The following is a 23,342-nucleotide window of genomic DNA, read 5'->3' as shown; positions in this document are numbered from 1 at the left end:
ACCACCAGGGAAGGCCAAGTCCTTGCTTGCTCGCTCGCTCTCTCTCCTGTTTTAAAGTTCTTCCCATATTCTCCTGGGTAGGGAGAGGATTTTGAGTTTCAAGTGCTAATTTGTGTTTTGAAATCCCCCAAGGAGGCCAAGGAAGCCAACCCAATGTGATATTTTGAACATTTTAAGGGCAAAGAGTAATTCTCATCATGAGCAAGAGAAAACAAATTGATCATCTCTACTTTTAGCCAGAACAATAAGATTTGGATCCCTTCCTGTTCACCTTCCATGGTCAGGTGCTCGATAAATGTTTGAAGCCACTGCTAGGAGCTTGTATGGCTGGGCTCTGGTCAAGACTCGGCAGAGAGGTGGCTTCCCTGGGGGTGGAAAGGTTCTCCTGCCATGCGAGCTTTCCTGGGCACTCTGGGAAGCTGGCATAACGACCCTGCTCTGAAGCAAAACCAGAACGAAGCAAAGAACTCAGGATTCCAAACTCCATCTTTATTGCATCTGATTCTCTGGGAATACTATCCCTCGAGTCTGGAATACCTAAACCCAATGTCACCTGTCACTTGGCTTGTCTCTGATTTGCAGAGGGAGCCACCTGGTTGGAGCAGGCGAGGGGTGCTGCCCGTGTCCACATGACTTCCTTAAATACCGACTTGCATTAGAATTCTAGTTGCACCAGCTTTCTTGTTTAGCAGCCTCCTGTCCCACAGCCGTGCCAGGCACCAGTCACAGGAGGCTTCTTGCAGGCTGGTGTTTATGCTGGAGCCCAGGCCACAGCATGCCGCCACATACCCATCCAGAACTACGTCCTGGTTGATCACCAGGATAAGGAGAGTGGGTGCCGCACACGGCAGAAGACACACATAGCCTTTAGTGTGCAGGGTGGTCCAGACCTCCTCTAGGCTCTGACCTTCTTACTCTGTGGGCTCTGCAGCTCCTCCGTGTGGGCACGTTTCTGCTGAGACCCCCCGTCCTGGGAGAGGAGGGCTGCTCGCACCAGCCGCAGCTCCCGCTTCTCTCTGCGCTCCACCATCTCCTCAATGTCATCAGCAAACAGGGCTTTTAGTGGGGGAATCAGCTTTGGGATGGTTTGAAAGTCACCAAAATGAACCTGAGAGGCCAGACACAGGATAGGAACATGCCTCAGAGGGACAGGAGCTGGGAATAAGGAGACTGCGCTCTCTCTCAAGGAGCAGAGCCACCTCCCCACCCTTACACACCCTTAAGCCAAGTGACTAAAATTCCAACTGAAAAGAAGGCTTTGCAGGGAGGGAGGAAGCCCTCTAGAGAAAGCAGCAGACTCCCCACTCCTAGCTGAGGGTGGCAAAACCACAGGCCTCAGGAGAGGTGGTGCAAGCTAATGTCAATGGCTTGGCTCTGCCACTCGTGACATGTGAGCACCTGTCTCAGGTCTGTCCCGAGGCTCCAGGGCTTTGACTGTGGGGCATCCAGGCAATGTCCTTAGGACTAATGTCCAGCAGACCCTACGGGAGGTGAGTCTCTGCATCGTACCCTGGATATGATGCTGGTTAGTGACAGACCCTCTTATCTTCATTGCCCCAAGCAGGAAAGAAAATGAAAGGAAGAGTCTGTACCTCCCCACTCTCCCCAAACACACAGCCCACTTGACACACAGACCTTCATGTGGTCAAAGGCGATTCCCACTTTCTCATTGAAGTCAGGGCTGAAGAGGGGGATCTTGGCGTAACGCTGGCTGAAATGGTTCAGCATGATGAACTCCGCGTTCATCCGCATCCCTACACCGATGGCTTGGGAGGTAGTGCTACAGGACAAGGACAAGCAGCCAGGGAAGCTAAGCCACAGGGCAGGGCTCCAAGGCTGAGAACTAGCTCAGGCGCTGGCCCTGCTGCTGCTGGGGCCCCCAGGGAGGGAAGGCCAAGGATGTTCTCAACTGGCACCTCTTTAGCCTGATTCTTCCCCTCTCCTTAAAGGAGGCCCACACTCTGTGCTGTCAGCTTTCATCAAGGAGGACACCTGGGAAACATCTGGGAGCTTACACGGAGGTCAAGGCACGTCTTCCTTCAGACAACCCAATATTCAGCCCCCCTCCCCACCCTAGCCCCTGCCTTCCTCTGGTCATTCCCTGATGTGACTTAATAGTTTCTTCCAGCTTATTTCTCTCGTTAAAAACACCATGCCTCACCATTAGAACCTAGGGAACTGCAAAAATAGAGGCAGAAGGCCCGAAGAGACTGGTGGGCTCAGGAAGCCCCCTCAGCCTTGGAAGCTAGCCAGCTCTGTGTCACTGAGAGCACTGTCTTTCCCCGGGGGCAAACGTGGGCTGTTGGGGCTTCACTTGATGGGAGGAAGGAGGTGGCAGGGAGACTAACTGGTCTCTGCTACCTGTGTGTCTTTTCCACTGCTTCCTCTTCCAAGCCATCCTCCAGAGTAGCCTCATGTATCAGGAGGGTGGCGTCTTTCCCTGGAGAGAGAAATAGGCTGTGTTGAGGTGCAGCCCTCTAGGTGAGCAGCATGTGGCCCTGGGATCTACAGCTGCGTCCCGACCCAAACACGCAGCAGCCTTGGCCCTGTGACTCCTCTGCACATTAGGATGGCAGCCACGCAGTGTGAGGGGGAACCCAAGTCTTCTGTCTCTGTGGACACGCCCTTCGCTTATCTACACCCACCCCCAGGCCTCACCCCGGCTCCTTTCCTCTCTACTCACCCATCTGGACCAGAGCCTCACAGGGCATGGTATCCCCCGAATAGACCACTTTCCAGCCAGACGTGTGCACCAGGGCACAGCCGAAAGCGTGCTTGCAGTGGCGGACCAGGCAGGTCTGAAACTGAAGGAGCAGGGCTAGAGGCTGGGCCTGGCCCCTCCCCCGCCCTCTTCCGGGCCCACAGCTGTGCCCCTTACCTCTTCCAGATCACAAGCCTCCAACAGCAATCTGATCAGTTTTTCAACTGTGGGATTATTAACCTCAGCCCCTTTCTGAAGGCATTTTGCAGGAATCATACTAAAAGAAGTCAAAATATTTAAAAATTACAGTAGCATTAAAAACAATGACTAAAGACGTGGAATAAAATGCAGGTCCTTGGTTAGAGAGCTTTAAAATGAAACAGTATGAATTGTAGTCATCAAGCTGGGGAGACTGATCAAGTTAGAGCCAACCATTCCCTGTTCACTCTAAGGCACCTAGCAGATGAAGGCTCCCCTGCATCTAGGCAGCGCAGGCCATGGATGACACCAGGCAGATGACGCCTCCCCTGTCCCCTGAGACAGGGCCAACTCCCATCCACCCATCCACCTGGGGTGGATGGTTTCTGTCCTTCCACTATCTGGGTGTCTGGAATTGTCTAATGGAGAAATGCTGGCCAAAATCTAGGCAACGGAACGGAAGTGAGGGCTGAGGAGAAAAGCTTTACAGAAGCAGACGTTGTTAGGGCAGGGCTGCCAAGGGCTGCCAGCTGCCCCGGGGTAAAGGCCACAGCCTGGGTCAGCTGCCCTGGATGCTCACCTGACGTGGTGGAGCACCTCCTGGCACTGGTTGTGGTACTGCTGCAGCCAGGCCCTGAGCTGGGTGGGGGCTACCACCAGCAAAGGGTGGAACGGCTTTCCCAGAGACACCTGTGACAAGGAAAGGAGATCCCAGGGCAGAGTCAACAACAGAACAAGTCAATCATGATGGTGTGTCAGGAAGTGTGGCTGCCGATGTATGAACCAAGGAAACTCAAAATGTATGAACCAAAGAAACTCAAAATGCTCACTTACCAGAGCACGCTCTCTCTGCAGCAGGATATTCAACAAGCCCTGGGAAGAAAAAAGGACAAGTCACTAGTGAGATCCAAACCCCATGGTCTTCTGCAAGTGAAGGTTCTACGGTCCTCATCTTACAGTGTTTCTGAATTCTATAATCAACCTTTCAGAGCTGCCACAGTAGGAGTGACAATGACACATGACTTTGAAATACAATGGGCTAAAAACAAGATGATCTGTGGGTAAAGAGGGTAATGTCTGGGACCCAGAAACCCCTAGAAGACCCAAGCAAAGCCCTCACAGCCCTGTCTCCCACATCTGCCCAGTTTCACGGGGGAAGGATGTTTGAGAAGGCGATTCAGGAAGTCTGTGAAGCAAAACCTTTATTGCCGCTTGAAAGAGCAAAGAAGAAAAGACGTCCTCACTGAACAGGCCTGTGCTGGGGCTTCACAGAAGACTTCACCCCATCCAGAGAAGAATCACAGGGCTCTGGGTGCATTTGGAAACCGCAGGAAAGCAAGCGCGAGTGCAAACAGGCAGAGCCCGCTCCTTCCAGTGGGCTAGCACACCCGAGTCCCAACGAGCACTCACCGTATGGTGGTCTGCATGTAGGTGGGACACAAACACAGCAGCAAGGGTGCCCAGGACCCTGTCCACTTGGTCTCCATAATGACGGCACAGCTGCCCAAACGTGCCTTCACCACAATCCAGTAGCAGGGCCTTGTCCGGGCTATAGAAGAAGAGCAAGTGTCACCAACAGGAGAGCCTTCGGACAGTTTAGAGTGATGCTTTCTTTAGCAGAGAACAGGCAGCAGTTATGCAGGTATCTGCCTTCTATAAACTCTTGTACCGTTTTGTGGGGAGCTTGTATAAAAGCCAATTAATTTCACCATAACAATAACTTAAAATGATCAATCCTCTCTCTATGAAAGAATGATCCCTAGAACCCTGAAGACCATAGATCTATACAAATGCTGGCATCCAGAAACTAAAATACTTAGATGGAATGAGACAACACCTTTGTGGAGAATACAAAGGCCAGACATTATGTATTCGAGACTGTTCTAGTGCCAGCTGCCACAGAATTCTTGCTCTTCTAAGCACCTCTGGTTTCCTCAAAGCTGCCTGGTGCATGACGGGTTCCATGTGCTCCATGCAGGAGTTGGTTAGCATAGACTCTGGCTTCTACTCAGTCTGACCTGGTAGGTCCCAGGTGGGGCTCACAGAGCTTCAATTCTGATAGCTTATGGTGGTTTTTTGTTTGGAAGCCATGCTCTAAGGTGGAGAGTACTGTTACCTTTCTGGCCTTCTTCCTTCTTGGGAGGAGTGCTCAGCTCCTCCCATTTGCAAAGGTCCATCAAATTGACACGGCCTTCCAGGGAAAAGCACTAGTGGGGAAGGCAAGCTGGTAAACACGTCTTCTGATTAGCTTTAGCAGGTTCAAGTTGCCACTCTCAGGGTTTGGGGATCAGAAATCAGAGAAGCCCTTTTATGAGCATCTCAGCCCCCAGGTGAGGCCCTAAACTGAGCCACTTTGCTGCATTTCTCAGTCAAAAGAAAAAGATGCCCTAGACTTGCACGTTTCAGATTTCAGTATGCTTCATATCACTGTTTGCATTTGCTACATTGTTTGGTGGCTTATCATCTTTCATTAGCAGCTAACCTGGTACTCCACAATCTCACTTCCTACATTTATATATCTGCAGAGCCACTATAACTAGCTCATAGGGCTTCCTACCAACATGCTTTCAAATTTAGCCTGGTGAGTAGAGCAGCACTTGTATTTAAAAAATAAGCATAATAAGCCTGCTCTCTGATGGGTGCAGGTGTTCTGGGAAAGCTGATACCTCAGGTTGACAAGAGTGGAGCTGACGTTTCGAATCTTCATGGGGATGGCAGACCCCGTTCCCAGGAAGATGATTTCTGGATACTGGCTTTTTTTCTCTATAGAAAACACATAAAAAACATCCATTTCTTCGGGTCAAAAGTGAGCCAAGCTTCAGTAATGAGCAAAGTTAAGAAAAACAGTGAAGTCCAACCTCCCAGGAGGGGTGCTAGTGGACTCACAAGAAAGGCTTCCTCATTAGGGTGAGACCTGCGGGCAATTTGTGAGGGAAGAGCCATCTTGGAGGTAGAACAAACACATTCTACAGCTTTTCTTTAAAAAAACACCAAAGCAAAACAAAAAACTCCAATTCTTTTTAAATAAATTGGAAAAAAAGGGAGAGATTTCTTTAAACTCTGAATTGCCATTTACTTCAAGAAAGTGGCATCTCCCTTGCACCTGCTTTTGTCCCCATATTCTTCACACAACGGCATTGGGTAGGAAACACCCTGCTGTGCCAGGGAGAAAGCAGGCTCAGAGAGCCTGGTCTCCATGGAGACAGTGAGGAGTCAGATCCAGAGAAACCCAGGATTGCCACGCCCATGTCCCTTCCTGGGCCTCCCTCAGTCCAACAGCCCTTGCGCACCTCTGAAAGCGATCTACAAATAAAACGAGTCTTTTGCCTTCTACATATCAGAAGACCAATCATAACGAGTAAAGGAACTCCTAGGAAGCTGGTCTTCCCAACCAGGAAGAAATTAAGATGTACTACTTCCGTGGCTTACCTGGTGCTGACTCCAGAGAAGCAAGATCATTTGGCTAGATTAAAGCCCCAACCCTCCTTCTATTCCAGCATTCCCTTTATCTATCTCTTACTTAAAATAATACCAGAAAAAACAGTAAAAGCAGGAATCAGAAAATGCCCTAACTACTTTTCTTGACAGGATGGTGAAAACCCAATATGGCAGGCCAGAATCTTCCATGAACATTGATTAGTAAACCTAGGACCAGATTCCAGGTCAGCAGAGGTTCAGGTCAAAGCCCTGCAGAGGGTCTCACAAGTGTCCCAGGTAACTTCTGAAGGACACCTGGGTATTACCACAAAGACTGAAATTTATTGGTCTGGGGTGGGACTGGGACTGGAATTCTTGAATTTCTCTACCCTACTTCTCTGATGATTCTAATGTAGAGCCAGGGTAGAGAAGTCCTGAGTTAAATAAATAAAGCAGGTTAGAATGTACCCAACTGGTGCTGTCAGGACACCTGCAGGTAGGCAGAGCCCAGGAGAAAGGTTATCCCTGGTCCTCCACTCACCTGCAGGGACCGGGCTGCTCTGCATGTTTCTTCTATACTCCTGCACACTCTCCTGGAAATTGGTGAGCTCCAGGGCCTCAGCTATGAATTCATCAGGATTGCAAGTAATAATGGTATCCCTGCAGAGAAAGGCATCGCTGGTGACTAAAGGGGGTGTTCAGGCTCAGCAAACACTGGTTTGCCTATGCACAATCAAAATCCATGGGGACAATGTGCAGAGCGTTCCTTTGGATCAAGAATAAAGACCAAGTGACTGAGATGGCACATTTCTATTCTTTCTCTGGAACTTTCTTGAGACAAGTGAGGGTAGCTCACTATGAGTTCTGAATAAATGCAACTCTTCACAATATCTCTTGGCCTCAAAGCCTGAAAACTGGACACTATACTAATTCCCAGGGACAGGATGACTCTCCTTGTGGTGGGGGCCTATCCTATGTAGCATCTCTTGTGCCACTACCCCATCCCAGGTTGTGACAAGGAAAACTGTCTCCATACATTGCCAAATGGCTCTGCTTGAAAAACAAGGCCCTAGAGAATGACTCAAATTCAAGTGTACGAAGCTTATCCAATGGGAACTTCAGCAAAATGCTGAGCCTCACCCAGTTGCTTGGGGTGGAGATTGAGAACCTGCACTTCCAGCAAGCCCCCAGTGCTGACCCAGTGAGCAGCAAAGCCTTGACTGGTCTCGCTTCAACCTGGCTGAGCATCAAAATTATCTAAGCACTTAAGAAGTAAGCCCCAAGCCTAAATTGCAAGATCCTAACTCAGCAGGTCTGGGAAGAACCCAAGAACTGCATTTTTCATAAGCATAAGGTAAATGTGAATATTGGGCAGGTTGGTCACTGATGTATATAACAGCCTGTGCAGATGCTAACAAAGAGACAGCAGCAGGCTCTTCAGCTCAAGATGGCCCCTTTGGGCCAGAATTCTACAAACAAGAGTGCTGGACCAAGGCTTCTCAAGAGTGCTGACTATTTAGCCACAAGGGTACCCGTGACCAGTCATAACCTGGGGGAGTCAGTATTCTAAAACTACAGAGTACACAGGAAACTTAAAGTCTCCAGATTCAGATCTCAAAAAATAAAATGAAGTTGAGGGATGGTAAGAATTTTTCACTTCGCTGGATGGAAGTGGCAGAGGTATTCCAAGTGGCAATGTACATCATCAGGTGAGTAAAGAAGTGCTGCACTCTGACCCGGTAAGTTCACATTTAGGAATGACCTTCAGGGAACAGAGTTCTACTCCAACATACTCAGACAAGACATTTATTCTTTCACTAGAACAGCAAAAAATTGAGAATGTCCCAAATAAGCAAACATCCCTATCTAAAACACCAATAAAATCCTGTTACTGGAGAGTATTTAATGATACAGAAAGAGACTGGCACTCTCAGGCCAGAAACCCACATACAGAACTTTTAATTATATCCCCATATACACAAATTAAAAACAACAAAACGCTAAGTATCACCTTCCAGGTGGCAGGGTAGTGGGTGACTTTCTTTACCATACATCTCGCTATATACATTCATTAATGCACTGTCCGTGGCCCTCGTGCTAGGATGACACAGCGAATCTTGTGACAGAGACCACTTGGCCTGAAAAACCTTCCTGAAACATCTGCTATCCGTCCACTTACAGAAAAGGCTGCCCACCCCCAGCCCCAGCCCAGATGGTCACACTGGCTCAGAGCCACACACACCTCTGCCACTCCCTTCTGGGACGCAGCTGGTACTTGAGGAGGCATTCTCCCTGGACTGTGGGCACGCAGAGGGTGGGGCCTTCCTCCTGAAAGAGACAGGAACACACTCCATGGAGAGAAAGAAAAGGACAGGAGCCAGGCTGACAGGGGCTGTGCTGGGACGCTACCTTACTCTGGGAACTGGTGAGCAGGGGGAAGATGTCTGGATGGATGAGGTTGAGCTGCGTTTGAATCTTGTGGCTGCGAAGGTTGTGGACTGATGCACAATTCTCATTCAGGATCAAGTGCTGAGTGTCAGGCCCAAACCTACGGAGAAACCAAGCATAACATGGTGTCCTTTCGGTTATGACTTTCATTAGAACAGAAAAAATTGAAAATGTCCCAAATAAGCAAACACTGCAGACTGGGAGCACTGATGTGCTCAGAGTATTCAAAGAGGTACATCTTTTGCTCCTAAATAGCTACTACATGGGCAGAAGTAATCCTGGTTGTATTCTGTTGCAGCTGCCTTCGGAGTGTACTAGAGAGGATGGTGGAAAAACCAAGGAAAATTAACATGTTCAGATAGGGATCTGAAAACAAAATGAGGTGCAGGCTGCAAGATGAAAGGCATAAGAGTAAAACAGACAGCATATATTACATTGCAACCCTCAAGGAATGAAAGACAAGGGAACTGAAAAGCATGAGACTGGCAGAGCAGAGAAGATGGAGATGAAAAATCTGTATGGGGAGAAACAAGGGAGGAGCTGAAGAGCAACCCAAGGTCATCATGCACCTGAGCTCAATTCAGGCTCTTCCCATCCCTACTGCCCTCGGGCCCCACCCATGGCCCTGGGTGCTGGCTGTGCTTGATAAAAAAAAAAAAAAAAAAAAAAAAAAAAAAAACACAAGAAAAAAGTCCAGGGCCCTCTCTTCCCAGTTACTAAACTATGGTAGTGGAATATACATATCCCAAGCATGCTGGGAATAATAAATCAGGAAATAAAATGACCTGTCAAGAATTTAACACACTGCCTGACATGCAGTGGACGTCCAGTCAGCAGAAGCTATTATTTTATATTTGCAAGTCTCTTCTTTAGTGGGATTATCAACTAAAAGACAGTATTGTTCAAACATCACTAAGAGTGTGTAAAACTGAAATCAAGCTCTATAGTAGAGGGATATGTGTATATGCTATGCCACCTAGTGGTGGTTATTTTCCTCAAAGAGTGGCAGAGATGGATGCTCCCAGAATTACGTGGCAGGAACCCAGAGGAAATTCAGGCAGAAACAGAAGTGAGGGTAGGCTGCCCTTAACAGTGGGATGAGGAAAAATATACCACTGCCTAGAAGAGTTGCCCATGTGCCCTGGGCTGGGCTCCATACCTCTCCATCCACTGCTGGTATCTGCTGTCCAGGAGCACAGATTCTGGGGCTATGTGGACCACCAGGGCCACAGGGGTATCATCCTTTCCTTGGTACCTAGGGAGAGGAAGAATGTGGTATTACTTTATAAAATGATAAAAAAAAAAACCAGGATGTAAAACAATGACTATACAACGGGGAGGGTAACACCTTATGCCCATGCGTGGTCCCTAAGCTGCTCCCAGTGGTGCCTGAGCACTGCTGGCCCAGAACTGGCCATGTCCCCCCCACAGAGTTCCTCGACTGGACAAGCTCTGCTCTAGACTTCTTTCTGGTCGTCCTGGCTGAGCTTCTTCATGCGACACTGAGGTGTGAGTTTCTTCCTGTCCTTTCCCTGACTATCGGGGCTCCCTCCTTTCTTCATCTCTAACAAGCAGTTATTTCCTCAGGTCAATGTCCTGCACCTCCAATTCCATCTTGGGATCTGCCTTCCAGAGAACCTCAGGCACCAAGATGGAAAATGAAAACTCCCTGCAATCCCACTGTCCAGAGGGAAGACCATTTATTACCATGGGGATGTTTCCTTCTAGCTCCCTTAAAAAAAAATGTTTTCCACACAGTAGCTTCTTTTATTTATCTTCCTCCACCACCATCACACACATGCACAGGGCTCATAAATGACACCTCAGTGACTTGAAGTAACTTTTGCTGCCTAAAACTTGATTCAAACAAAAACAAAGTCTATGCCACCAGAGTACCCAAATTCACCCCCACAGAATAAAGTGGGCCCAGAAAGAACTCCTAACACTATAACTAAGAGGTACCACAGACCAAAAGGATTTGTTGTATAAATAGAATAAAATAGTAAGTGAAAAAACACAGATGGGTAAAAATTAGAAACTGATATAAAAATTAACAAAAGGAAAAAAATTCAGACAGACACAATGGTCAAAAATTCTACCCAAGGTTGAAGCTGAACTGTGAAACTGATTAACTTTTTCAGAGGAACAAAATAAAATGACACTCAGACCTGAAAGATGGTCCCAGGCTGAAATTCCGATTGACCTTGTGGTCTCATTCTCATTAGGTTAGATGCAGGGAAGTAAAAAGAATTCATGTAGGTAAAAATAATCCAAATAATGAGTTGAGGCATTAATTAGAACTCAAGAACGTTTAAGGATTTATTCTAGACTGTGAACTCTTAAGATTGCTACTTGATTTTCTAGTCCTTGGTGATTTCTGGTTGTTAGTCGTTTCTACTTTCACTTCAAGGCTATGTATACCACAAAACCTTCCACCTACCAGTAGTGACATAAATCCTGCTAGTAGGATTTACACACATTTCAAACACAGATGCAGGGCTTCCCCCAAATACACAGCTGTATCCCCAAGATGCTTGTGTTTATATGGGCGGAGTTTCCTAAGCACTGATTCCTACTTCTTCCACCCAGGGACCCCTCATTATTACCTCTTGAAGGTGGTATTCTCACAGATGGGCTGAATGAATCCTTCATCTGGACATTCAACCACAATAAATGCAACACCAGGATCTGGGGGTGTACAGAGCTCTTCAGGCAAAATCTGCAAAACCAAACGGGGTCCTGATGTTCTCCCAACTGGATGGCCTTCAGGGCAGCTGCTAACATTACACAACCCATATCTAAGTATACAGAACACAAGACCAACTAGTAGAGTTATTACCACTACACCTTCCTTGCTCTTTGCTTATACTTAGACAACTAGTTGGTGGAGGCATTTTGAACCTACAGTGGCCAGTAAATGAAGCTTGGTATTCAAGATTGTCTTTAGTCTGTGGCCACTGCATCCTCAGACACCAAAGAAGACTTAATCTGGATAAACGGCACAGTGCTGTTCCTCTGAGTCAAGCACCCACAGTCCATCCTAATGAAATCTATTTTTGGACACTGCCCTGAGCTCTAGTACAAGGAAGAGCATCTGTCCTTGCATAAGGAAGACAAGAGATCCTGAACAGATAAGTACTGCCCAAACACAGCAGCACTGATAGCAGGAAGAGTCAAGATAAGAGCTCTATCATGGAGCCAAGCAATGGAATTACAAGCTGTCCTACTTTCTTCAAAAGTGGTGTTTGTAGGGTATGAGCCAGACAGTGCTCTGTCTAGTGTCCCAGACCCCACCCGAAACCACAGAATCATCATGGAAAACAGGCCTCACCTCTTTCCCTTCATACATGATACTCTTCCCATCCTTCACAGCAGCAATGATGGGTGCGATGGCAGCTGTCCCACTGAAATGAAGAGGGAGGCCCTCAGTGAGATGCCCTCTCTTCAGGAAAAATGGTGCACCCAGAGAGTCCCCAGCAGTCTGATCCCCAACACTCACACTGGAAGGCCCATGTCCTTTGCTTTGAGCACCAAGAAGTTTCCTTTTTTCACGTGAAGCTGTAACAAAGGGAACACAAAAGCAATTCCAGTGGCTGAGGAAGAAGCCTGGTTTTAACCAACTTTCTTAGAAGTGTATCTTTCTGGTTTTTACTTTTTAAAATCAGTGTTATTTTCATACAATTCATTACATTGAAGTTTATTGTTTTCAGAAAGTTTACAATATTCTGAGGAAGTCGCTCATTTTGCAATGCTTTAGAACTAAAAATCTGAATGAATTAAAACAGTGCTTTATTTTCCCCCAACATTAACTCATTATAAATTTGATAAAATGTAACTGTTTCCATATAAAAATTAATAAAAGTATCCTTCAGGAGAAACCCAAACATACTTGGGTTCTGTTTTATTAGTATATGTTCATCGATTAATAACTAAAAGATCATCATTAAGACATTGTCTAACAAGGCAATGACCAGGCAAACTGCTATATACCACAATATTCCCATGATAGTGGAAAGATATCAAAAAAATGGACAGGCCTTTCTCCTTTTGCATTTTCAAACATTTGGCAACATAGTATTATTGCTTTTATAATCCAGAAAAATTATAATAACAAATTCATAGTATGCTCTTACTTTGTTAGAAGGACAATAATCCTATCACAAAACTTCATAATCATTGCCCTGAACTTAAACTTCTATCTAAACATTTTTGGGATCTATTTCATACATGACAGAAAAAAAGTCCCAAATGACCCAAGATGTTAATAGGTTTTTGTTGAAATATATTCAATCTTCATTTTCTTTTTCTTCTTCTCCACCCCCCCCCCAAGAACTGGGTATTAAACCTGGAGACACTCTACCACTAGGCTACATTTTAAACTGGTCGGGACCTTGTGACCCACCTACCCAGCCTCCCAAGTCCCTGGAATACAGGTGTGTGCCACCACACCCAGCTTCTTTAAATCTTGACAAAACTTAATTTCCTAAAGTTAAGAAGTTGCTCTTAGGACCAAGTCTTAAATTTGGATCTTAAAGTCTCATTCTCAGGATTCTAGAACTCTACCATCTCAAAAATACCATCTATCCTTCAGGAAGGTCTGCAGCTTCAGAGGTACATATCACACAAAGATGCTTGATTTAGCTGACATTAACAAGCATTCTCTTCATATACCCACATGGGTCTGCAGATGGAAACCAAATGTTTCTAATGTTAAAAGGAACCTGTAAAGCAACCAGGCCCCACCAGGCAGTCCAATGGCTGCCCAAAGCCCACACTCTTCTCTCAGGTTTATCAAGCCACATGCTCACAGACTATTTTCTCTGACCCTTAACCTTCACAGAACTTGAATTAGCCCACTGTATGGCTATGGAAACCATCATCTGAGAAGCAGCAAATACACTAGAACAGGGAAGACAGACTTCGGGCTTACCCAATGAGAGCAGCCCTCAGAAACAGCGACAGCAAAAGGAGGAGAGAAAAGCCAGCACAAGCAGCCTGCAGCTACTTAGTGTCAGAGCCTACAACTCCAGAACAACTGTCCAAAGAAAACACAAATGCTAGAGTGTGTAAGAGTAAGCCTGTATCACACAAAAACACAGTTCATCATTCTCACACAACCGCTCAGGAACGTGGGAAGAATCTAATACAATTTAAAGAGTGACATATAAGATCGTTTCAAAAAATCATTTGCTGCCTAAAAACTCACAAACAAGTAATATGCCTGTTGACAACAGTACTTAACTTTTATAAAAATTACAACTGTCATTCAAATGGGGTTGTTAGAAACGACACTGGCCATGATCCTGCAACTTATGCTTGCTACTACTAGTCTTCAGAATTGTTTTCACTTGTAGCTGTTAGAATCTGGATGAAAACTGCAAATATGTTTTAAAAATCACATTAATTCTTTAACAACAATAACAACAACAACAACGAAACAAAGCCCACATAAAAAAATGTAGTCTTACCATACAATAGGCAAAAGAATTTGTTACAGGTTATATTATAATAAAATTTTAATGTAAAACTCTTCTAAAAATACACCATAAGATCTTAAAAATAGCTTATTGTAATAAAAATTTTAAATGGAATTGGTTAATTTCAGAATGCAGATCTAGGCCTCTGTAAATGCTAACCAGTATTAAAATTGATTTGATAGTAACACCTTAAGGATTACAGTGAAATGAAATAAAATTGAAACAGCAGAAGGAGTTTGAATAAAAGGCTGACTGATTAGCAGGAAAACAAATACAGCTGACTTCAACTACTTCTTAATTCCAAGAAGGACCAATCATAGGCAAATATAAAATACATAAATAAATGGATGGAGCATTTAAAATATGAAAGTACAGGTAGTATTTTGAGAAACAGGACATCTGTGTTTCTTTTAGGCACAGGTAACCTAGGAACTATTACCTCTGAATTACTGCAAAACTGCTAACCAGAGGTCCTCAACCACACCGACTGTCACATGCTCACTTAGAGCCTGAATTTGGAAAGAGTTTCTTACCTTACAGACAAAAGCTACCACCAAGGAAGGGTCCCTCCCATCTCTTTTCCGGTTAATATCTGAGGAAAAAAACACATTTGATTATACTAAGGTAAATGTGAAGATTGTATTAGACTCACAAATGGGTATCACTTCATATCTAGTTTTACTTCATAATAAATAAAAAAGGCTAATAAGATCCCAATACAAAGATTGAAAAAGAGCTGTGCCTAATATTCTTCAGATTTCTTTTTATCCTACTTATGTTGAGATTTTAATAAACAAAAAATGTAAAGCTCCAATCAGAGAAACTTCAGAATGGCAAGTAAAATTATTTTTTAAATGGCCATTTTACATAGGAATGAAGAAAAAGAATTGTGATGTGCTTTGTAAACAAGTAAAAAAAAAATATGAAAAATAAGATAAATGCTGCTAAAAGGCCTTCCTGAAGGGAAAGTGTGGTTGTCAGTCTTTACCCATCCCACCTAAACAAGAAGGCACTCAAGTTCTGTCTTTTCTTGGACACCAGACAGACACACCTCAGGACAGGTGGAGGAACTGATCAAGCTCTGCCCAACACTGGGCAAAAGAATCCTTGAGCAGTCCAATTCCTTTGATACATCTAACCTTGGACTTTTAATTCTGTTTCCCAGTAGGTTGTCATTCTGAAAGAAAAGGTACAGATTCATTCATTGATTTGACTGTTTTGCTCAACTTAGTGGTTACAGTTTTTGCATTAGTGAAAAACTAATGTGTATCAATGTTCCATTAAAGAAAAACACAAATGCCCTGTGTATGAATGACTTTGCCAGGTCCTGCTCTTCTCTGGCTAAACAGAACACAGGCTGTAGACTGGCCCTAAAGCTCAGGACTAACAACCCTTTGTGACAACCTTTGGTCAGCCATGAACTGCCAAGAAAAAAGTATGCTTTGTACACCTAGCTTTCTTATGATAATAATTCTAATTCAGAGCATTGAGAGGCAAAGAATTGTCATTTGTGACACCATGGACCGAACACGAAGACACTCTACTAAGTGAAATAAGCCAGTCACAGAAAGACATACCATGATCTCCCTTATCTTTTGAATCTAAAAATGTTGATGTCATAAAAACAGAATAGAAAAATGGCAACCAGAGGCTGAGGGTAGAGGGAGAGAGAAAAAGGACATGTTGATCCAAGAATACTAAGGTTTAGTCAGGCTGGGAATAAGTTTCAGTGATCTGCTATAAGGCACAGTGACCACAGTTGATGATAATGTATTATTTATTTCAAAATTGCTAAGCTTAGATTTTTAATGTACTCACTCAATAAAAATAAGCTGGTGAGATGTGGTGGTTATATTGATAGAACCTTTCTACATCAATCAAAACATCTCCTTGTACCCAATAGATACACATTAATTATTATTTGTCGACTAAACATAAATTGATCTTAAAAACAGACAATGCATTAAGACACGTAAGTCCTTTCCCAGCAGGGTTATACCATTGCTGTCTGGAAGGTGCTGTTCATTTTCAGTGGACCCAGAGTCTGAAGACTGCTCTGGGCTGAGCCTGCTGAGAGGCCTTTCTGGGCTCGTTGATAGCCGGTGCTTCCCACATCTCTGTTCACCTGGACAGTACAGGAAACCAAATGACACACTACATAAGGTGAGCTCACAGCCAAAGCCCAGATGTTCACATACAGGAACGCAAGAAGGCCAATCAAACCATCATGCCTTTTATTACAGTAGCAAAGAATTAGTTACCAGTCTACCAGGTCTCTGGGCTTACTTATGTCTTACTCATTTTTATGCTTCTGCAAAGCTCAGAGCCTTACCACAATAGGGATTCAACAAATACTGACTGAAAAGCACACAGGCTCTAAGTTGGTTATTCCTCATCCTCTCTCTCCATAAACAAACTCTCCAAAGAGTACTCATCTCCATGAGAGGAAGAGTTAAGTCCAAAAAGTCAAGGGAAAAGGAAAAAAAAAAAAAAAACAACGCTGCTTTAAGGAGCTGTAGTACATCTGCTGATCTCAACAGAACCTATGTTTGCTCCTCCACGTATGTTCATTCATTTAAGGCCCACTGGACACTGAGAAAACCATGATCAGAAAAACGGAATGAGGTAAGCAATGATCAAACAAAAAAATTTTACATATAAACTGTTAAATGCTATGAAGGGAAGAACAGGGTGCTAGAAAGAAACAACAGAGACAACTCAGGCTGGTGGAAGGAATTGGCAGAAGGGGTCCAAAGACATCTGATGAAGAGTAAGCTAGGCAAGAAAAGTTCTACTCTGACCATTCTCTAACTGGTCTATAAGCACTGTGCCATTGCTTGAGCCATACCGCTCCCCTCCCTTCTTCCTCTGATGGGCACAGGCCTTGTTTCTTCTCTTGCATTTACACATGTTCTCATCTGCAGCCTTTTAGCACTTGGCAAGCATCATACTAGTTAGCACTATTGAGTAAATGTCCCTACCAGTCAATATTCTCAAGTAGGTAAAACTCACACGGACTGTTTAAACAGACACAAGGACCAGTGACATGCCCTGTTCCCAAGTCAAATCACATCATCTGGTTTTGGTACCTGAGAAACTTTATAGGCGCTTCTGAGTTCAGATAACACCCTTTTAGGTTGCAGTTACTGGTATTTATTTTAAAATACTGACCTGTACAAATCTTTTTCAAGAAAGAAGGGTACTAAGATCCATTGCAAACAAACCCAAAGCAATGAATATGCACATCTGAATGCAGCCTACTTTCTGACAATGCTCGATTATGGAATATTCCAATGCACAGTCATTATCAATATTCATGAGTTCAACATATCCTACAGATACAAGAATATAAACTTTTTTTTTTTTGGTACTGGGGATTGAACCCAGGGCCTTGGGCTTGTGAGATATGCACTCACCAACTGAGCTATACCCCCAGCCCCAAGAATATAAACTTCTTAAGAACAGGTACCAAATCTGAATTCCTCAACTAGATTTCCCTATCATGCTCAAAACACAAAGCAAGGTACCCAAAGCAATTATTCAAAAGTTTTTGGTTTCACCCACATTTTCCGTACTCAGGACCTATACCTTCTTCCCCTAGGAAACCTGGCTTTTGTACTCACTATATATGGGGACTTGGTGAACTGTCATGGTTTCATCCTTATATTCTGGTGCAGAGTGGGGCCGCACAGCTGCGTGAAAATCACAAATCAGGACAGTAATTATATTAGTAAATACATGTGAAAATAAGCTTTCAAGATCAGCAACCATGAGCCCCAGAATTCTGGTGGAAATCTGCCACTAAAACCAAAGTTTCTAAGTAGATTAACATTTTTTAAGGAAAGAAACAAAACTGTATTTTCAGCAGCCATTTATATTTACACAGTCAAATGAAAAGACATGCTGTGATCATTGGTAACTATCCATTAAAAAAGAATTTAAAAAGAAATCAATATTGTACTCGAACTTGAGTCCTACATTAACATACAGGATTATGATGCTAAAGAATCTATCATCTCAATTACAATGGCTGGTACACATTTTGAAATAAAAGACTAGTGTGACTATAAAAGAGGAGCATTAACAAGCCAAAGACTGGCCCTGGGATGAGGTACCTGCTAGCATCCCCAGATGCCAAGTACTATGAGCCTCCAGACACAGCTGGAGCTGAGGTACAGCTACAAAGTCAGCGGCAAAACTGTCACACCCCTTTTCCTCCTGCAAGGAACTCAAGCAATAAGAACCATCTCTTGGACTAGGGAAGGAGACTTGGAGCTGGTATGGAGAACATAACATGCCCAGCACATGAGTAGGCACATGTTTTAAAATACTCTTACCTTCCTACCCAGTATTTTTGTGGTATCAGATGAGGAAACAGAAAGTGCAATTAAACAATATTTTTAAATTCCATGTCATGTGGATGAAGTATTTGATTTTCAGATTTGAATCTGGTTTTAATGGATTCTAATTTGAGAAGAAGAGTGTATATGAGAAAGAAATATCAGACAATGAGTCAACCAAGGACATACCCAGTTCTATTCCTTTCAAAGGACCAGAAAATATTTTGATTGCTTCTATGTATTTTTCCTAAGAAAGAAAATAAAAAATAAAGTGAGCAGTTATGATTAAACAAATATAGAACACAGTAATGTATTTAAACATATAAATGGAATCAACAGACAATGAACATAAAGCAAATGTGAATAAGTATTTTGAATTTCATTTATACACATAATTACTATATCTACTCTACACTGATGCCAAGGATTTAGCAGTGCAAAGGACATAAAGCCTTACTCCCATGAATCTAATGGAGGAGACAAAAATGAAAAAAAAATAAATAATGATACAACATCTTAATGGCAATTATGGTTTTGTGCACTATAGGAACAATTAAAAATGCACAGGCTGAGGTCAACTTGTCTAGAAAGACAGGACAGACCCAGAGGAATTGACCGTTTAGCTGAGCCCTGAATATCTGATAAGGATACAGACAGAGATGAGAGGAGGCAGAAGAAATTCATGTACAGAAGACAGCCATGAGATGGGAGGTGCTTTAGTGTGACAGAGGGTTAGAGTCAGCCCTTGTAGTTGTAGCTTGGTGACAAATACAGATAAAGTGTGGACAAGGCCTGGGGCCTATGGGAATTGTAGGCTATATCAAGGCACGTGGATTGTATTACAATGGACAGCAGCTCCTGAAGCATTTTAGGTTGGGAACTGACTGCATTTATGTCTTAAAAAGAGGTCCCTCTAGCTGCTAGGTGGCAGATGGATTACAAGGACAGATATGGAAGGCTATTGTTGTAAATAGGTGTGGGTGACAGACAATGAAGCCCTCAAGGAGATGGAAACAGACTTCAGGCATTATTTTAGAGACAGTATTAATAGTACTTCATTGGTATGAAGATGCCTGAAATTTAATAAAGAATAAAAATCATAATTTATTAAGTACTTACTTTGCACTGAACATCTAAAAGGTGATTTAGTGCTTGATATATGTTACCTTATTTAGTCTTTAACACATGTATGAAACATAGCCACTTTATAGATGAAGAAATGGAGGCAAAGGGGCAAACAACTCATTCAAGGCCAGAGAGTTGAGAAGGTTTTAAATTGAGATCTTTTTATTTTTAATTTGAAAGGTGATGTGTTTACGGCACAACCAGTTATATCTGGAAGGCAGAAGGCTGATTAGCAAAAATAAACATTCTTCTAATTAACACTAAGAAAGGAGGAGTTGGTTTTGATAGGTGAGTCAGGAGAGACTCACCAGCTGTGGAGGTCCAGAAAGCACACACTTTGGAAGCCCAGTTTCCTTTAAAGTAAGAATCATTCCTAAAAAAGAGGAATATAATAAGATCTCTGATCAACTTGGCCAGTAGTTACAGCCAGGCAGAGCAGTACCCTTTACTTAAGGAGTTATTTATCTGTGTGTCCTCATTCTAGCTTCTAAACAGTCATTATATATGTCCTCCCTCTATACAGTCATCAGGCAACTCTTGGAGAGCAGAAACAATGCTAGCTAAAGAGACAGCAATACTTCACCAAATGCTTCTGGAATGGACAAACATGATAAGGGGATGAGGCAGTGAGGCACCTACTATGTAAAATGTTCAGAGTTCACTCTCATAGTTATACAAAGTAAAGGGACTGCCGTATAGATTGCACCATAGGCACTTCATGTACATTACCCCAGTCAGCTCCGAAATCAGGGACCAGTCTAGTATGCCACTCCCTCCTGCCCACATTTACCAGGCTTACAGAATTTGGCTGCAAAATAATCTTGACCTTCTCAGTCAATGGACATGAACAATGAGATATCCTGGATAGGGCATGACTGTGTACAGCTGATGATGCTGTTCATGATAAATACACATACTTTAACCACTCTACTTTCCAGTTAAACCTCTGGCATAGCAACCCAAGAAACCAAGTGAATAGTAACACTGGGAGGCAGATCCACATTAAAACCTGGCCTGATGAGTCACAGTTTTCTTTTTGTAGGAGTGGGGATTGAATCCAGAGGCACTCTTCCACTGACCTACATCCCAGACCTTTTTATTTTGAGACAGGGTTTTGCCAAGTTGCTGAGACTGGCCTCAAACTTATGATCCTTTTGCCTTAGCCTCTCCACTAGCTGGGATTACAGGCACACCTGGCTCTAAGTCAGAGCTTTTGATGCTCTGAACTGCAGCTGACTGGGCTGGCAATTTAAAAAAAAAAATCCAAGCTCTTCCAGATTGGGAAAGGGGCAAAAAAAGAGAAAGGCAGGTTAAATTTCCATCAGCATCTGAGCCTATAAAGAATTTACTCACCACACAATCCCCCAACATTAGACCAGTGCATTCGTGTCAGGAATATGTTGTCCAAGCGAGCAACCTTCAGTCTAAGAAAGAGAAAACATTTCAGTAATAGAATATGGATTGACCAAAGACCATTTCTGCTACAGAAACACACCTGTCTCTCATCCCAGCTTTCAAGCCCCATAATCATCTCTATCCCCAAAAGAAAATTGTTGACTCACTTGTGTTCCTGCATGAGTCTCTGGACGCCTTCTCCACAGTTAAAGAGATACCTAATGAGGGAACATTACCAAAGACACTCAGAAGAGTCTATCCTGTAAATCTCCGAAACCAGTAAAAATGCTTTGCTGTAGACTGTGAGCCAAACAATTAAAAATATATGTTGTACAAGTGAACTGACTTCTATTAGGACAGTAGGTTTGGAATAATTCTTAACAGAGGCCAGGAGACATGGGGCCTGAAGAGGATGGTTGGGGGCGAGATGGGACTTCTCTCCTATCAGCTCATTTACAGATCTGTCTAACCTACACACCGATTAAGAGGACGCCTTTGGGGTGCACGGAAAGAGAATGCCAAGAGCCAGCCCTTGGTTTAAGGGATGGGAAGAAAGAAGACGCTTAGCCTGGAAACCTTATGGATCGAGAGATGTGAGGCATCCGGGGTCTCTCCCACACTCCCCAAAGAGCAGAAGGTGAAGTCCAACACGTGTGGAAGTGGGAGTCTGACAGGTGCCACGAAGCTCCTGGGCTACACAGCTCCGAGGGCTGTGTAGGGCCCCTAGGGCGGGGCGGGGCTCAGTAAGGGGACACCGCAGTCACCCAGTCGGACCCCGTACGCGGAGCACTGACCGGTTGTACTCCGAGAAGACGTAGAGCGCTGCGCCCGCGTCACGGTCGCCAGCCGCCACTACCTGAAGGTACACGGTGTTCGGGCCCCCAGGGCCCCATGACGGGCCGCGCTTCTCCCGCGTGCGCAGGTGTCGCAGGGGGTCCTTGGGCGGCCGCTGGCGGCGGGCGGGTCCCTGAGACATGGCGCGCCCGGCCACGGACCGCAGCAGCGAGCGAAGCGCCCACATGCGCCTGTCTCCACCTGGGCTGAGAAGGCAGCCGGTCACCTCGGTCCGCGTGCCCCAAGCACCGCCCCTCCACTCCGCATGGTGGGCCCAGCCAACCAGGGTACAGGTAAACCATAGGCCCGCCTACACAAGCCTACGCGTCCAATTGAGAGGAAGCTTGCCTCTCGGGGGGGTTGTCAATCGGCGGCGGCCATAGAGTGAAGGAATGCTAGAGCGCCACGGCGGCCCCGCCCTTTTCCAGTTCCGGCTTTCTGTGCGTCATTTTTTTTACCGGAAACTGTTCTTGGCCTGGGGCGGGACTTCCGGAGGCGCAGAGCCAGCGAGAATAATACCGGGAAAGGGCTGGTACTTTAGATGAGGATTGCGCGTCGGGTTGGAGTGCCATATTTTCGGTTAGGAGCTGTGTCCTTAGGCAGGTCAACCCCTCAGAGATTTGCTTTGTTCCTGTTCGTGATGATTATTAGGATTAAGTGCGAGGAGATAAATTGTATTGAACGGTAGCATAGGCGCCCTAATCCATCGTAATTCGTGTGAATACAGGTTTCAAAACATTGTTCTTAGTGGATTTTGAAAAGAAAAGGAAAGTTAGGAATTAAAAGAGCAAGCAAGGTTGACCTCTCTGACCCTCGGTTTCCTTATCTGCAAAAAAAAAAAAAAAAAAAAAAAGGTAGTTAGCTGCTGATTTAAGATTTTTAGGTCACCTGATTGGCAGCACTTTGAGTAGCACTGCTGAAGAAAAGAGGAAAGGGTTTCAACCCACACAAAGTATACTTGGAGAAAGATTGTGGCTAAAGAAATTTTGACCAGAGGCATCCTGGAATTAGATGTTCCAATGTGTGTGCCCTTTGAGAATCAGAGACTTACTACCCTCCTACATAGCTAAGTAGGCTTTCTCTCTGAGAGTGTCCAGGGGGCAAAATTGTGACATATGCAGTCGGGGAGAAATAATGTCCCTGTGCTTCTGCCCCTTTCAATGTTTTATTCACTCAAATTATTCAATACAGTTTGACTCTATAGGTTCTTAATCAAGACAATAACAATCCCTAATGCTAGGCACTGCAATAGACATAATTAATTCACAGCAAACAATTCTATATTAATTCTAATCACTGCAAAACACACTTAATCATGATAGTCTAATGACAGACATTTCCTCTGCATGTAAGTTAAAAAGTCTTAAGCCTTAGGCTTTAAGTCCTGCAAATGCACACTCACTCAGA

At 44.3% G+C, this 23,342-nt stretch overlaps 1 protein-coding gene across 2 annotated transcripts; it reads right to left on the bottom strand.

The window, feature by feature from the left end:
- Nucleotides 1-468: 468 nt before the first annotated feature.
- ELAC2 (elaC ribonuclease Z 2) lies at nt 469-22,209 on the bottom strand. Of its 2 annotated transcripts, XM_081270532.1 has the most exons (24): nt 21,896-22,209; nt 21,269-21,319; nt 21,060-21,130; nt 20,015-20,079; nt 18,771-18,828; nt 17,865-17,933; nt 16,241-16,366; nt 14,775-14,833; nt 12,264-12,322; nt 12,096-12,168; nt 11,371-11,483; nt 9,924-10,019; nt 8,726-8,864; nt 8,559-8,644; nt 6,858-6,976; nt 5,566-5,662; nt 4,310-4,448; nt 3,734-3,772; nt 3,480-3,589; nt 2,879-2,978; nt 2,684-2,804; nt 2,362-2,440; nt 1,636-1,780; nt 469-1,108 (listed from the first exon to the last, which is right to left on the bottom strand). In XM_081270532.1, the coding sequence occupies exons 1-24, from the start codon at nt 22,120-22,122 to the stop codon at nt 896-898; spliced, it is 2,454 nt and encodes an 817-aa protein (XP_081126658.1). In that variant the 5' UTR covers nt 22,123-22,209; the 3' UTR covers nt 469-895. The 2 variants fall into 2 exon arrangements, with proteins under 2 accessions (XP_081126658.1, XP_081126657.1); XM_081270531.1 differs by having other exon boundaries at nt 8,559-8,864.
- Between the last annotated feature and the right edge of the window lie 1,133 nt (nt 22,210-23,342).

Source organism: Spermophilus citellus (assembly GCF_964194105.1).
Source record: "Spermophilus citellus genome assembly, chromosome: 17".
In the NCBI taxonomy this organism is placed as follows: Eukaryota; Metazoa; Chordata; class Mammalia; order Rodentia; family Sciuridae; genus Spermophilus; species Spermophilus citellus.
Note: the sequence above shows the minus strand (reverse complement) of the source record. Positions and strands in the feature narration are given on the sequence as shown.

What these genes read in the sequence shown, in the direction of transcription:
- ELAC2 (XM_081270531.1), bottom strand. Translation starts at nt 22,122, where the DNA reads ATGTGGGCGCTTCGCTCGCTGCTGCGGTCCGTGGCCGGGCGCGCCATG. An exon ending in TTTCTGGACCTCCACAGCTG is followed by an intron (nt 18,829 to 20,014) that starts GTGAGTCTCTCC and finishes TTTCTTTCTTAG; the next exon opens with GAAAAATACATAGAAGCAAT. An exon ending in TTTGAAAGGAATAGAACTGG is followed by an intron (nt 17,934 to 18,770) that starts GTATGTCCTTGG and finishes ATTTTCACGCAG; the next exon opens with CTGTGCGGCCCCACTCTGCA.